Source organism: Chroicocephalus ridibundus, chromosome 2, assembly GCF_963924245.1.
Source record: "Chroicocephalus ridibundus chromosome 2, bChrRid1.1, whole genome shotgun sequence".
Lineage (NCBI taxonomy): Eukaryota > Metazoa > Chordata > Aves > Charadriiformes > Laridae > Chroicocephalus > Chroicocephalus ridibundus.
The window spans coordinates 39,349,133-39,366,351 of NC_086285.1; the positions used below are offsets into that span (position 1 = coordinate 39,349,133).

Here is a 17,219-nt window from a genome sequence, read left to right on the forward strand (position 1 = left end):
CTTGAAACATACTAATTCCTCATACCAGTTCTATTCCTGATAACATTCTCTTTTTTAAAAGACATTTAGAAAAATTCCAGTAAATACCAGTTAATACCATATACTCCAAGGGCTCAAGAGGGCTCAAATTCGTTAGATCTTTCAGCAATGTAGGATGAGAGGTCTTCATAGAAGTGTTAGTATTGTATGGCCTTTCTTTCAAAAGTCCAATTCCCTACAAAAATTGCTTTTGTACCGGGGAGAACTGGTGGTCACTGTTTCAGATGTCAACTCTAGAACATGTACGAGGGTGGCAGTGTCCTTGCAATGTGTTTTGTTGGCATATTCTTCCCTGGGGTCCCACTTGCTCAACTCTGAGAGGTACCATCACTTCCTTGGCTCAGCAACGCTATTACTAGAAAATAAATGTCAATAAAAAAGTCACTACATTTGCAGGAGTCAAGATTATTTCTAGGGTACTCAGGACTACAGAAGTTGTTCAGAGGACCACTTAAGGGAGTGTTACTAGTAGCTTTTGAGCTAGTGCTGGTGATGGCATTTATATACTCTCTGAAGTTCACCAAGGCTGTGAACAGAGGGAATGGCAATGAGAAGATCCGACACTGTCTTATTCGGCAGATTTTGCTGCAAGATAAGCATTACACAGGTGTTTCAAGATGGCAGTTGTGTTCCAAGCTTAACTGGTCCACGTCTGAAAATGTAAAACCAATTATTCATCTGGATGGCCTTAGGTTTGTTGGAAGAAATTAGCCTAATTTCTGAGTCAAGTAAGGACAGACCATCAGGGAGAGGTCCTCATCTAGTCAAAAACACAAAAGGAAGATGTCTGCATTTGGATTTCAGTTAAGCTGTGGCATTTTTAAACTACGCTTTTCTGTGCTTATCATACTTCCCTAGGGAAGGATAACGAGCCCACAGGGACAAGAAATATGAACTCTGCAATTGGGTCAGACTCAAAAAAAAATTTAACGTACATGAATTTCCTTCTGACAGAGCATTATTAAGCAGGCAACCAAGGATACAAAGATTCCCTTCCTAAATTTTGAAAAGTCAGAACTGGGAAGAAATGGTAAAGAAACTACCCTCCGTTTGCTAACCTTCCACCAACACCGCAAAGATGTGAACACAGGAGCAAAACCTTTTGCCCCTTACAGTTCTTCTAGAGCATGTAACTTAGATTGATGTGGAAAACAAAGGTCATGAGAAACATATTTGGCATTCATACATGACTGCGTATTCAAAATAACTCTTTTCTTGGGATGTCAGCCTAACTTCTCCTTCCCTTACTTGTCTCAGCAGATTCAGGAGAACACTCTCAGATGAAAAAAATGATAACAAGATACACAGAAATAAAGAGCAACTAAGGAAGCAATTAAAGGCTACCCTATTTTACATGAGACACAAGTCAAAGTATTACAAAATACAGTATCTTAGAAGTAACATCTTGCGAGAACTTCAGAATGATCTGAGCCACAGCAATCAGAAGTTAGCTTTGCTCATTAAAAAGCAGACGAGCAAGGCTTTAATCTCTGTTTTGCCTGAGAGCTAGACAGGAGTGCTAATACCAACACAGGAGTAAAGTACATACACAACAGTTAAGTTACTTCTTTCATTACCCAGAAATTAAATGACAAAGACATCATGGGACTGTTTGAGCTCTCTAGGGCACGTTGAGCTGCACTAGATCCACACTGATATGAAAGAACAAACAGAATGTAGTGATGTCAACATGATTTTAAGGTGTGTACCTCATGCAACATTACGTCCCCAATACTCAACTGTGTCCTGCCTCCCATGGCTCTTACCATGGTTGGAAACCACAGTGTTGGCAAAAATGTACAGGAGAGGCTAGAGAACACGGACAGAGTCCCAGAGCGCAGGAGGATCTCAGCAACAGAACACAGGTTGGACCAGAGAGCTGCCTTTGGCATTTCTTAAATGTTTTATAGTCAACACTGTACTGAGGCGAGAAGCATTCTCCAGGTGAAATAATTTTCTTGTTTCTACTTCATTACTCTTAAACACTTATATGGAGTTACAGAAGAAGAAAAAAGGTACTACCTATGCTGTATACCACTGCAAAATTGATTTGTGTTTGCCGGGACCTAGCAGTTAATATTCAACATGACATACATTTTCAATGCAATAAAAAGTCAATTGAGAAAAGAAGTTATTAAAATCGCATCCTTGTTCAAACTCCATGTAAACAATAATTCCTCAGTAGTGCATGATGAAATTAATAAAATTAATTTTCTCAGGGTAGAGGAATTTTTTCTAGTGAATTCACAGCTGGAGAAAATTTTGACTTGTTATTTTGTTTTGAAAATATGGCTACTCTATTTGGTATCTTTTTAAAAAAATTTAGTAATTTGCAATGCAGTAAGATTGTAAACCTGTGCTAAAAGCCTCTGTTACGAAAAGCTCTGCGATCAAGGATTTGCCTATTCAATTACAACACTCTATTAACTTCAATTGTATTCCACAGTTCGAGGAATTCCAGGGTTGTTCTTTTTTGAAAGCAAGCAATTGCCCTCTCTAAAAGGTTTTTGTTACTACTTTCTTTGAAGAACATCCTTTATTTTTCATTTATTTTGTTTGTAAATATCTGTTTTATATGCCCTTAAAAGTAATGGACATTTTTGTTGCTCAAACAAATTAGTTAATATGACAATTAATTCCTACTCCCAAAACAAGTCCTGTTTCATGAGTTAAGATTTATATAAAAGTGTTGAGACTTTCATAATGTGTTTAATCAGATATAGACACAGCACACACTTGACAGCAACAGCTTCAAAGAACTTCAAATTTCTCTACATCAAATAACATCTGAGGATGAGCGACATACTCAGCCACAGAGAAACAGTAAATATACATTTTAGCTATTAAAATTTAAATGATTATATTTCAAAAAGGTATCTTCATAACCCCATAATCAAATAGCTTCTACCAACAGAAACACTTCCATGTCTAGAAAAGCATTCTAAAGAGTCTCAGAATTGGATATTTATGGAAATAAGCTGACTCCTGGATTGTCATTTTGTTTTCATGTTAGCCATACTGTTTCTGAAGTTACAAATACAAAGAAATTTTCTGTTGCCGTGATATAAAATTTTGCTACCAGTTGTGACAGATAAGTCTGTATTCCTAGTCTGACTCAAAGAACTGAAGAACAAAATCAAACATGTTGGAACCGGTACACAAGAACTACACCAGTTTTGCCTAAGTGTGAATACATTGACATAATCGAAGATAGTGCCAGAATAAAAGTGCAATACCACAATAAACCCCGAAACAAAATTCGGACTCAAACTTTGGAATATTAGTAAGCGTTCAGAAAAGTTCAGTTTGTTCTGATACCAAAATCTATATATCTTTAAGTCTGATGATGATGATCAGATACTCATAGCTGCAGTACTTTTAATCCAGTTTTTACAATTCATAGTAAAAAGGAAAGACTGAACATGAGTGCAGTCTGTCAAGCTAATACAGCCTGTGCTGAAATTTGTTCTACAAAATTTTCTTAGCTATCATCACTGCAAGATGGATTAAAGCTAGGAGAGTGTGCCTACTCAGGCTGGTCCTGTACCATGTGGCTAAGTAAATATAGCATTTAGTGCTAGTTTTTATAACACGCAATTGGACACAACAGATGCTGCAAAATTTGAAACATGCACAATGAATCTGTCTTCACTAAAATGGACATAACCTGCTAATTTCCAGTCTGGCAGAATATTACAGCATCAAAAATAATTTGAAAAAGAAAGCAACAATAAAGAATTGCAGGGTTCTTTTCAAATTCCCCAGTATGTGTAAAAGTTTAGTGAAAGCAACACTATTCTGGATGACAAAGGTATCTAGGTTACAAGTACCATTCTCCAACTGCTAACATCATGTGATACTGAAACAAAATGTAAATAATCTGGAGGATTCCAGGAGTTAATAGGTCTTTTAGCTACAGTACTATTCAAGGGGATATTTTGATGTTAAAATGGAAATCACCTATATTGTTTCAACTTCAAATATTTATACCGTTATGGGATTGTCTTCCACATTTGTAACTTAGTTGATATAATCTGTGAGAGGGCACTCTCCTGTGACACTACAAATCATTTTCTCATCGTAATATGGTCAAACTTGCTTCTCTCAAGAAGTATAATTGCCCTTAAGATAATTAAAATTACAAAAAACCAAATTCTAGTGCAGTGTTTCAATTGCACAAAATGTACACATATTCCTGTTGTCTGACAGAACTAGAAGCAGTAATTATAGTGCAAATAAAAGCATAGTGTGTTTTGGTTTTTGCTTTTTTTTTTTTTACTCACTTTCTTAATAAAATCAGGTATCTCCTTTTTGTCTGAAAGTTGGTTTAAATAGGAGCAGCACTCTACCTCCAAGACATATCCTTCACTACGGACATCACCTTTTGGAGACCTAAAGAGACAGAAAAAAAGAATCAGTTTCTGGTCTTAATACTGGATACCCAAACATCCCCTTTATAAATATTTCCTACGGAGAGCTAACCTTCAGACAAAACTTCAGTTCCAGCACATTCACACTCCATTGAGCTCAACACAGTTCTGACAAGCGGCAGCTACAGTGTCTCACGTACTTGCTAGGGAAGGGAATTAAACCGACGACTGTGGATGGTGGAGTGCCTCAGGGACTTCCAAATTTCTTTGTCTGTCCAAGAAACACTCTGTCAGCCTGGCATCTATGAGACCAACGCCAAGGAGATGCACAAGTGATGTAACTCAGAATATGCAGAAAGCAGGTTCCAATGCAATGGGATGACAGATGCTCTGAGCCCCACAGGGCAGCGCGAAGTGTTTCACAGACAGTAATTAAAGGAATCCCTTCTCTTATCTACCACCATTCTAAGTCAACATTTAAAAATCAGGGACTAAACAAAGTAGTCTGTCCTTCAGTTTTACCTTATGCTTTGCTGTTGAGAAACTTAAAGCTATGTGTGAATCCCCTTCTCTTTCAGAAGATACTAACTCTTAAAATAATTCAAAGTGTATGGCATCTGACACATACATTGCTGAACAAACTAGTGCTGTGGAAACATGATATGGGTCAAAATATGCCAAGGGAAAGTTTGGAAGTTCTCCTGAATGATCTTGAGAAACAGTCCGTAGGCGTGCACTGCAAAGCAGTGCTACTGAAGGCAGTTTTCATCTCCTCTGGACTCCTGTGAATGGAAACTGATAAGCCTAATCGATAGAGGTAATCTAGAGAATCATTTGTTTTATCAATTCTTTAAGAGAACACACGGAGGAATGTACAAACAGAAAAGCTAGCCTTATTAACTCATGGGATTAGAAACAAAGTAGTGATCTTAGCATCCTATATGCAGAATGAAAAGATCTAGTTTGAAGTAAAGAACTAACCCTGGCCAGCAGTCACTTGATGCGCTGGGTACCTACAGGACAAAAAGAAATGTGCAGAAGTTTGAATGCAGAGTGCTGAGGAAACAGCAAACAACAAAACAAGGGCTTTGCAGGCTTACCAAAGCAAGTCTGTGTAAAAGCCCTGTTCTGGGGACTGAGATAGTGACACAAGTAAAGCACGCTTCAGCTACAGATGGTCCCAGGGGCTTTCCCGAGACGCTCACATTTACTCGGAGCCATGAGATGCGTAGGCTGCCGACTGCAAACTGGCAGTGTGTTTCCTAGGCAATACTGCAGAAATTTTCTGAAGTATCACATGACGTTGTATTTTGTACTTTCACACGGGCTATACTCTGACTTCATTTCTCTTATGTCACATGTGGGACAGGCGGTTTCAGACTGTAAATTGTTTGGGAACACTGAAGTCCTTTCCATATTTGTTTTTTCCCTCCTTACTAGGTTCTTCTCATAACTTGTGGTCCCATTTTGCTCTTGGTTCTGGACAAAAATCTTAACAAAACGTTAGTGTCCATGGAAACTCTTCAAACATCTTTATAGGATTTACAGAAATCACTGCTGGGGGACTAAAAGCGGTCTACCCTCTACTCCTCTATAACAGTTGTACAGAAATTAATTTAAGCAGTAAAGAACAACTTTCTCAGGAAAAAAAAATAAATCATTTTGTGAGGGACAACCCATGAACTGCGGACAACCATTTTTGCTGTTCTAGGTAAAGTCCTAGGTAAGATAATCTATTCTATTTTCCACCACAGGTGAACTCAATGAATTCAAGAACATAAAAATAAACTTAAGAAAGTCTCTCTGCTATAGTATTTATTACTATACTTATATTTTTTTCTAAAATCTGAATATGAATAACCAGAAATGTAGCCCTGATGTTATCTAGCCAGATAGAAACAAGTAGGAGCTAGGGCCCTCTAATGCTCTAGCAATCAATAAACCATCAAAACTGCCACTTGACATTGCTTGATATTGCAATGCAAGGTCCATACCACATCAAATGGAGCAAACACAATTCTCCAGTGCTTTGCTTGTTGTTTAATTACAAACCACAAGTGGGTTACCAGGACCAGGCAGCAAGGAAACAAAGCCTGTTTAGAAAACCAGACCCATTCTGGGGGGACAACACTAAGCCTCTACAAACGTGAGCATCAAAACACCTCTTCCAGTTCCCTCACTGGAAAACCCACTGCATTCATCACAGCCCCCTTCCAGCCATATTCCCAGCCTGGAGACTTTGAAATCATACGGCTCAAATTCAAAGTTAAGATATCAAATCCCAGAAATGAAGTATGTGCCGTGCTATTTCTGTGACCACTCTTTCACCAAGGCTTGTTCTTCCGTAGTGATCAGGTGTCCATGCAAACTGTGGCGCTGCTGTAAATATTTGCTGTGACAAACATAAAAACTTACTATTCTAATTGCTCCGAAAGAATGAGATAGAGTGTATTTTCATGTTTAAACCCACTAGCTACTTGTAAAAACAAGTTCTTTTCAACCTATATTGCTGAGTTTTATACACAGGTGTAAGGAAGAGGGAAGTTTGCCCTTGAACCACTTTCTCCTAATTCCTCTCCTCCCCCTCAACAGCTCCCTGGACTCTGATTTTGTGCCGTTTTTAGAGGACTTACTTCCAACTTCTTTGAAAGCAGTATGAGTTATCTGAGGTACAGATTATATCCGTAAAAATATAGTGATTCTTACTGCAACTGCTTAAAATGACCTGTTTATTTTTCCTCCTTTAACAAGTACTTTGAAATACACTTGCTGCTTGTAAATATTTAAGCAAACAGGAGACAGTGAATTCTTCCTCTAAGAGTCTCAGAGCTACCTCTGCACTAGAGCTCATAAAAGAAATTGCATCAAATACCACTGCACTCTGTTAGGAACATTATTTCACAGAACACACATAACAGATCCTGCTAAAGGCCATAAAATCTTAAGTTAAAATCTTCCAACAGAAGAACTCTGTATTACCAAAAAGTATTTTTCCATGCTTTCAAGTAAAATATATCCGTATATGTTAAAGCCAAGTTTTTGTCTACACGGGTAATTTTCACCTTTTTAGGAAACATTTAAGAGTCTATTCTTCTGTCAAAAACAAACAAAACAAAAGCCATAGCTTCTCACGTAAGAACAAACGGTTGTGGATTTTACAGACCACAAAAATAATTTTCTGAGCAAATCCAGGTGGGCAAGAAATTATTTCCAGCTTCTATAAAATAAACAATGCATTTCATAAATTAATCACAAAGTATTTCATAAATATCTTATAAGTCTCTCATTAAACTCTTTGAATATTATTATACTCAAAGAGTATAGCTGTACAGAAGTAGCTAAATATAGGTACAGGTAAATTCTATACTGAACAGAAATTATTATATTTTTTGTTTTATTTATTTAATGGGACTACTTTTAGGACCACCTTCATTAGAGACTATGAATTAAGACCCCCAAAAGACGCAAATCTATCAAGATCAAAGAAGTCCAAGGAAAAGGCAAAAGCAGAGCTCAGGTCTCCAGACTTCAGTCCTGAAATCTTCTTGGCGGCTGGTCACCAGTGGTGTCTCTCAGGGCTCAGTTTTGGGGCCAGTTTTATTTAATATCTTTGTCGATGATCTGGATGAGGGGATTGAGTGCACCCTCAGTAAGTTTGCAGATGACACCAAACTAGGTGGGAGTGTTGATCTGCTTGAGGGTAGGAAGGCTCTACAGAGGGACCTGGACAGGCTGGATTGATGGGCCAAGGCCAACTGTATGAGGTTTAATAAGGCCAAGTGCCGGGTCCTGCATTTCAGTCACAACAACCCCAAGCAACGCTACAGGCTTGGGGAAGAGTGGCTGGAAAGCTGCCCGGCAGAAAAGGACCTGGGGGTGCTGGTGGACGGCCAGCTTAACATGAGCCAGCAGTGTGCCCAGGTGGCCAAGAAGGCCAACAGCACTCTGGCTTGTATCAGGAACAGCGTGGCCAGCAGGAGCAGGGAAGTGATCGTGCCTCTGTACTCGGCACTGGTGAGGCCTCACCTCGAGTGCTGTGCTCAGTTCTGGGCCCCTCTGTACAAGAGGGACATTGAGGTGCTGGAGCGTGTCCAGAGGAGAGCTACCAGGCTGGTGAGGGGTCTGGAGACCTGGTCATGAGAGGAGAGGCTGAGGGAGCTGGGCATGTTTAGCTTGGAGAAGAGGAGGCTGAGGGGAGACCTCATTGCCCTCTACAACTACCTGAAAGGAGGCTGTAGAGAGGTGGGTGTTGGCCTCTTCTCCCAGCTGAATAATGACAGGAGCAGAGGAAATGGTCTGAAGTTGCGGCAGGGGAGGTTTAGATTAGATATTAGGAAGAATTACTTTACTGGAAGAGTGGTCAGGCACTGGAACAGCCTGCCCAGGGAGGTGGTTGAGTCACCATCCCTAGAGGTATTTAAGAAACATCTAGATTTGGCACTTCAGGGCATGCTCTAGTGGCAGAGATTGTAGGTTGTTTGGTTGGACTCGATGATCTTAAGGGTCCTTTCCAACCATGAAGATTCTGTGATTCTGTTCCTGCACTTCCATCCCCCTGTTCTCTTCTGGAAAAGGACTGATATCAATCATTTGAGAAACAACCCGTAATCCATACTCTGGAGTCTCTTATCAGTTTTACAGCACAGGAAGTTACTCAGAGTCCAATGTGTAAAATATTTTAAAATTAGAGCAATGGTTTTAAGTGAAGTTAATTTCCACTTTCCCACCATAAAATATTTCTCAACAGAAAGTGAAAGAGAAATGCTGAGATCAGTTTAGTAAAAAAAACGTGTAAGCCCCTACAGTTTGGAAGATCTTTTTCTTCTGGATGTACAGTCATCAGTTTCTTCCTCTTCTCTTCCTTCTCCCAGGTTGGAAAACTGAATCTTCCTTCCTTCATTGTCCGCAAACATTCGAGTTTTTTTAATTACCTTTGCTCCTCTAACAAAAAATCCCTGGGTTAATTAAAAATGGCCCAGTCCTGAAAAAAGAACACCTGGATACAGTAATGCTGTGCTCTGCTTGGAAGCTAAGATGAACCAGAGAAGCTGGTACACCCTGGATCATTACAACGCCCTGTACTCTCTCTAACAGCTTTGTGATACCTGAGAGGGAACAAAAGGGACAATGCAAACAATGCCATCGCTTCGCCTGCAGTGGGGAAAGGCCATCTCCTGCCCACCACCCCAGGAGAGGATAACCACTGGTTAACTGTGGAGACCAACAGAAATTTTCACTGCATCTTATTCACCCTGGGCTTTCATTTGTTTTTCTTCCTTTGTTATATCTCATCGTTCTTTTATCGATTTTCCCAAAGCAGAATTTTTCTGTCACTGTAGGTACCCTTGGTGACCACCATGGACAATGTTAACCAGAAGGTGGCAAAGAGCACAGAGGGAATTTCAGTGTACGTGGTGCTGTGCAGAGGGATGGCATTTGCGGGCACGTCGAGGCCGGGGACAGAGGGTACCCTCAACTGTTACTGATACGGAAAAGGCTGAGGACCACAGACTTAAAAGGAGTGGCGTCTTGAATCCTAAATAGGACCTCTAGTGCCACTAAAGAAGAAGAAAATGCATAGAATAAATAAGATTTTCACTTATAATTGGAAGTTCACTGGCCAAAAATATTTTACAATGGTTGTTTCAGTAGGCTGTCATTTCCTGCACAGCTGTTTGCAGTTAAGTGCCATTTCATGGTAGATAAACCATAACCAGCTGCAGAGTACCAGTAACTTACACAGTAACTACTAAAGCTGACAACTTGGTGTCTGTTACAAACTGGATTTCCACTCCTTTTCAGATACAAGAAGGAAATGAGGGAGCCAACATTTGGTCCTAATCTTCCTGAAGTTCTCCATGCCCACGAATTCGGAAAGCCAAAAGCACACTCATAAGCAGTGCAGACAATCTCAAATGACTGTTTGATTAAGACACTGCTAGGAATCTAAGTGCAGTTTTGAGATTTTCCACTACATAGGAACAGCTCTACAGTCCAAAATATAACTGTACATTTATAACAGACCGATCTACATTACAAAAAAATAAAACCGCATCAAAGTGATTAACATGAGCAGTTGCTACCTGTATAATTCCAGGTTAAAAATCTAGCAAAACTAGAGTATCTGAAAACCATGAGGGCAGTGATTACAACCCCATAGGTTTTATGATGCCCACCCAACAAGCACACCATTTTTCATAAAAATAAAAGCAGGTATATATTGTATTGTAACAACCTCAACTCTAACCCACATTGACTCTTTTAGCTTTATTAGCTACACATTTTCTTTACCACAGGAAACCTTATCACTGGAATATATATTATTTGTTAGTAAAATCTATAAACTTTTTTTGATGACAGCATATAGAGCTTCTGAAGAAAAGTTCGGGCATGTATGGATACATAGGCATCTTTAATATGCGGTGTTTATAATTTTGAGAACACAGATGAAAGAACATTTATTTTGGGTCAATGTTGAAAGTTGTTTTGAGGAAATATGTATTTCTTTGAACTTGAAACAAATAACAGGCTTTAAAAACTCAAGCCATTGTCCCTTGAGCTAAAGGAAGATATATCTGTTGACTCTTGGCCATGGAATAAATATTATTTTTTCAGCAAGCTGAAATCAGCCTGCTGAGAGCAACAACACACACTACTTTTGCACACAAAATGTGTTTGATCCTAACGCTCATGAATGCAAGGTCAGACATTTGCCATCTTCAAGCCCAAATCCTACGTGAAAACCAAATAGATAGCTATATATATGCACACACATTCATGCATTTACATTTAAATTAAAAATATATTGTACCAATGCAAAGCACCCGCTCTCCCCAACTCAAGCAAGCACAGGAGCACTGGAGGAGATCACTGATATTTTTTATCAGACTGTATTGTTTTGAAATGCCTACAACTGGAATTCCTGTATTTCTACAGAGATCCTTTGTAGCACATTTCAGGGTCCATAACAGAGAAGGATGCTGGGAATAGTCAGCATGGATGTAGCAAGGGTAAATCATACTTGACCAACCCAATTGTCTTTGATGTTAAAATGAGTGGATTTGTGGACAAGTGTAGGGAGGGCAGTTGCTGTCTTCAATGGCAATTTTAGCAAGAGGTTTGGCACTGGCTCCCACGCTATTTGTGTCCAAGTCAGGGTACTACAGTCTGGAAAACCAGATGAGTAAAAGCCAGTTAGTTCCATGGTTAATGGTGACACCCTGTCTGGAGGCCAGTGACAAGTGGAGTTCCAACCCAGGGGTCTGCAACATGGAGCCTGTCATGTTTAACATCTTCATTGATGACACAGAGGGGTATTTGCAAACTCTTGTCAAGTTTGCAAATGACGTCAGAGCGGTGGATGCAGCTGATGTGGCAGAGTGCGTGCTCCAGGAAAGCTCGAGACCACTACGCATATTTTACACAGTGATATGCCACTGAAGGTCAAATGTGGCATGAAAAATTTTCACATGGAAAATGAAATAATATCCACAGAAACTCAAAGACAGGCTTGCCAGACAGAGGCACTAGTCATGGCTCAAGGCTCTATCCACTGAGTTCTACACAAAGTCAGAGCAAGAACTCCCTGTTTCAAGTGCCTATCAAAAAAGCCTGAAGAGAAGAAAAGCTTTTTGGGGCTAGAAAGTGTCTCAAACGGCTAAGAATCAGAAACTTGAGGAATTATCCGGATGTTTTTACATTTTCCTTTGCCTTCAAAAGGCAAATGTGCAAATCCAAATGCCAGAGGACCAAAGCAAGACCTCACAAAGCATAACACTTCCAGAGGCTGCTGCTTCTTCCCAAAGCAACTACGTCTTTTCATACTTCATCAGTTCGCTGGTGTAATACAGTTTTCCTTCCTTTCACGGAAAGAGCTGTTCACTACTATTAAAAAGGGAGTTTAGTACGACTGGAAAAAGACAGTGTGAAAGAATTGGTCTTTCAGGTATGAAAAATCAGGATTTCCCCTGACTTGGCGGCCTGAAACCCCTGGTCAACATAATTAAGCAATTACCAAGTGGACCCTGACAACGGCAAATGCAAATCTGCAACCGCATCAAACAAATAACACAACTACTGCCTTGTTTAAGTCATTTCACAATGCATGTTTAAGTCGTTTCAGTCTTTTGCATTCACATCATGCTACATCTTCTATAAATCCAGACTTTCTATAAATCCATTTTCTGTATTTTCTGTAAATCCAGACTTTAAACAACACAGAGGACACAAAAATCTAGCTGTATCTCAGAAGACGCCATTAATTGAAATAACTTGGAATTAACATTGCATACCAGCAAAAAAAAAAAAAAGAAACTGTAAAAATCCTGTTTTACTATTAAACTTTTGAACTCAGTCTGTCAAATTCCTTTGCAGATAAATAGAGTTATTTTTGGCCAAGTGATGAATGTTTGCATTTCATCAGGATTAATGGATATAGGGAAATTATAGAAATAGAATCAGAATCATCTCATCAAGTATATCACTGGCACACCTGACACCTCATTATTTTACAGAAAGGGAAAACAGCTGCAAAGTTGTTTGAGGTAAACATAGAAGTCTACTCAAAAAAAAATATTCTGAATCATACTACTTAGCCTACTTCTGCATGGCAATGTTTCCCTGATGATTGCTTTATTGATCGCAGGCAAAACCTGTAGAAGGGCATGTCCTAAGACACAGATGGAACCACAGAGAGAAAGACCCCTCTGGAATTCAATTTATATCCCCTGCTTCACTCTACTGTGGATAAATGGAGCATCTGCAAACATGTAAACACTATTGTAAGCAGACAGTTTATGAGTCTGCACCATGTATCTTTCCTAGTGGAAGAGAATGGAGCTTTGCTTTCTGGTGCGCAGTATTTAGAAAGGGAAATAAAAACATTTTAATTGACATGAATTTTGAAACTTTAAGATACCAGACAGGGGTGTCACACTACAGGCAGCTGCGAATAAATTAAAGCAGCTTTGTGCTATGGTTTTTTTACAGTTTTGTTCAGGGGCTGACTCTGTGATTTCTTTGCAGGGAACAGGTTATCTGCAACAGACCCAAGCTGTCCAAAATAGTAACGTGCACGAGACACCTAAACAGAGATTGTTATATTAAAAACTAGCAAGTATAGAAATAAAAGGGCAAAGAGAGAAAGGTTATTACACACACGAAGAACTAACGATCTCTGTTTCTCAGGGGAACGTAAGTGACATACGTGCTACTCTCCTTATCTTGGCTAGCCAGAACCTCCCAAATGCACAGACCTTCCCCTGTCCCCTTGCCAGGAAAGATACGCTGTCACACGTTCCCGCTTTCTAGGGTACCACCATAAATACCTTTTCCTGAGATTCTTGTCTTCAGGTGTAAATCAGTGTGAAACCAGCAGTCCAGGGGCTACACTTCACACCTGAAGCCTTCCCCGTATTCACCTAAAAAACCCTGGGCTTGAAGATTTTTCTTTGCATATTTTTTTTTTATGAGATGCTTTCTCCAAGAAACTCAAGTATCACAGAACTCAGCACAGTCAGTAAAACAGTCAACTGCTTTTTAATTATAAAGTCCACTGAAATTTAAAGAGAGAAAGAGAGAGAGAAAGTATCGACAGGAGCATTAAAGTTGTTATTTCTTTATCTGACTCTTTGACTTCCAAACTGCTTCCAATTAACTGGTTAGTGTCCACAATGCAATCAGGTGCTCCAGAAATATTTAAATTTATTATATTAAATTTAATGAGAGCAATGGCAGAGTCGTCCAGCTACGTAGCAGAGCACCTTCATGCCCAGTGCCTCTAAAGAATTAAACACTCCTATATTTACTTCGCTTACTTTAATTGAACACGACGCTTTTTGCAGTGCTAACAATTGTATTTTTGATTTAAAATAAAAATAAAAAAATCTGTCCTTTACTTTCATATTCTCCCTAACATTTCCAAGGGATAAACCTTGCTTTTCAATATTTACAGCTTCCATATATGTTAGAAATGCGTTTCCTCAAACGTGGTAGAGTAGGAATGACTCCTACTTCCTTATTTACTGGAACTGATTAGATAGCTAAGAAAATTAAGCCACAGAGATACCAGCACAGATTAAATACAAAACTATTGTAGTGACTTTAAAAGTCACCTTAAATGTACAATGACATTGCAAATTCACATGAAGTATTTTAAAACTCCAGGACAATGGCAAAATAGGAAGAATAACACTAACAGGTACTTCTTCCATGAATTTTAATGCATAACACATCTAAGCACTACCTTTTCCATTTCCTCCTTGAACAAATTAAGGCACTGAGAATCTCAGTAGCAGCGTGTAGTTCCTGACGCACATCATCTGCTGCAGCTAGTATAGCTAGGATACCTTCAAAACGGTATACTCAAAATGTGAGTCAACAGTATTCATTTTAAAACACAAAACTGACGTATAAAGGTGCAACACCGATTAAAGACTAATTCAAATGTTCATTTCTGTCTCTGTATACACAGGATTGACATTACTGTACCAAAAAGGCACTAATACAACAATTTCATTTCTATTCCATTCAGGCAACAAAAACAGCAAGGTGAAAAAACAGCTGGTACCTGCCGGATGACTGACAGATGAAGCGCATAGTGTTAGAGCCACTGAAACACCTGCAGTAAGGAAGGAGCTACAGTCCCAGGTGTTTTGTAGAAAGTGCTCGGAAGGCCTGAGAGTGGGCCCCACACCGGCGTACGCAGCTTTTTATGACTCCTTGGCTCCCCATGAACGACTGGCACCACCACTACAGAAAACAGCAGGGGACCACATTGTACTTCAGAGCATGAATGATGTTACTAGTGATACTACAACTGTAGCTGGGCTACTTATACGCATAAAATCTTACAACAGAAATAAACGCTCCTCTGATCAACAAATATCCTAAGCGGACCTTAACTTCTACCCAAGAGTTCAGCTGCTTTATACAGAGACAGCCTACAGATGCCACAGACCTGATAGTCCTCAGTAAAAAATGTATAATTTATTCTTTATCAACAGTATAATGAGAAAGGTTAATTAAAAAAATTAACAGTATGTCTTTTTTTCCCCTACTGTCACTTGTTTCTTCTCCCCAGCTGTTAGTGGAATAGGGTAAACTCATGGTTCAAATACAGCTGGTCTCCATGCAGGCCATGGTCATCTGAAATCTGTGCAACACGCATCTCTCTCCAATGGTCTTGGCAAAGCAAACAGTCATTGCACCCACACACTCTGGCAGCGGCTTCTCCCATACTCTCAGCCAAACTCAGGAACATTTAAACTACATGAAACACCAAACTGACGTCATTTCCCTTTCTGGTACTTGTCTGGTTTTTCTCTTCTCACTGCACCAAGTCTCTTCCGCTTCCCTAGGCAGTCAGAAATGACAGATAAGGGAATGCAAAGAAATGGAGTGTGAATGTAAAAGGAAAAATAATTGGTTCAAGACTCTCTACTGTCTTCAATTTTGTACAGTCATTTACAGCTGTCTGAAGTGTGTGAAACACTGGCACCCAAGTGAGTGAGTAGGCAATTAAGATTTTGTACTCTTTCACAACCATTCTGCACAGATGTAAACTACTGGATACAGTATGAGACAGCAGCGACACACTGAGCGCTCTGACAAGAAGGATGCTGCTTTTCCCTGACAAGCCTTCACAACTCAGTCCTGGAAGATGCTGAACCCTTGGGCCCCAATCCAGCAGAAGTGCTTAAGCGCTTACTTAACATTGCAAACTTATGCATGTAAATACTTTCATTATTTGCAGCAGGGTATTTTGTAGGCGGGGAAAGTAAGGCCCCAAAACGAGGCGAGCTCAGCCCAATATTACTTAAGAAGTCCAGCCAAACATTTTAGGTTTTGACCATAAAACTGGAAACCCTTTAAACAATAATATCAGGCAAGCCAGTGTGAAGTTCTGTCTTAATAAAACTAAAAGCAAGTCAAGGTAAATTGAGAGTTATTTTAGAAGCTAAAATTGCCTGCAACACCTAATGCCTACATATATTTGCCAAGGAAATGCAAAACTTTTTCCTTAGGTCACAGACTGAAGTCCTACCCTGTCTGAATTGTGACCGATTGATTACCAGGCTGTAACAAATTGAATGGTGGTTTTACTCTAGTTTTAAAGAGGTACCCAGAACAGTTACATCCTTTCCTTCAAGCATCAGCATGAAGAGAGGGACTAGGATTGGCCAACGGAGGTTTAATTATCCCTCAGCCTTCAGTACGGGTCACTGTAAGAAGGGGTGGACTGGGGAATGCAACTAATGTGGGAGAACTGCACAGAATGGCTGCACCAACGCACTAGCTGCTGAGTTGTGGGTGGTCAGATAATGTTAAATCATGTTTTAAACCACTAACTAAAAATCATAAACATATGTTGATAAATATTCACATTTTAATTTTCTTCTGGGCTGTTCAACAGCACGTTCTATTGATTTTTTTAAAAATCAGATTAAACCACAAAAGAACAGTATTCCTGTTTGTTTATTCATCTTCAGACTTTGATTACGTAAACCAATCTTAATACATTTTAAGAGACCGAACAAAGCAGGAGAGTCATCTTTTTATTTAAGGAGTTTGCACTGACTGAAAAATTAAAAGAACTTGTATTGTTTAGAGGACAGAAAGGCCTTAAGCCTACACATAAATTTAAGTATGCATTAGTACGGCAGTTCTCAAATTAATTGTATTAACTGTCTAAACACAAAATATGCCTTTTCTAAGCAAATATTTCTTCTGTCTTAATTCAATCTCATAAATTCTTAAAGGGTACCAACAGTACCATCCTCGCAAATTGTCAGGCACAGGGCTTGTTTCTTT

The 17,219-nt window shown here is 39.3% G+C and overlaps 1 protein-coding gene across 2 annotated transcripts in view; it reads right to left on the reverse strand.

The window, feature by feature from the left end:
- The window catches only part of RFTN1 (raftlin, lipid raft linker 1), a 99,546-nt gene that overhangs the window by 41,322 nt on the left and 41,005 nt on the right, over nucleotides 1-17,219 (reverse strand). For both annotated transcript variants that reach the window (XM_063325145.1, XM_063325146.1), the window contains exon 4: nucleotides 4,323-4,431. In XM_063325145.1, the coding sequence (XP_063181215.1) occupies nucleotides 4,323-4,431 (109 nt within the window). The remainder of the gene's footprint in view (nucleotides 1-4,322; nucleotides 4,432-17,219) is intronic.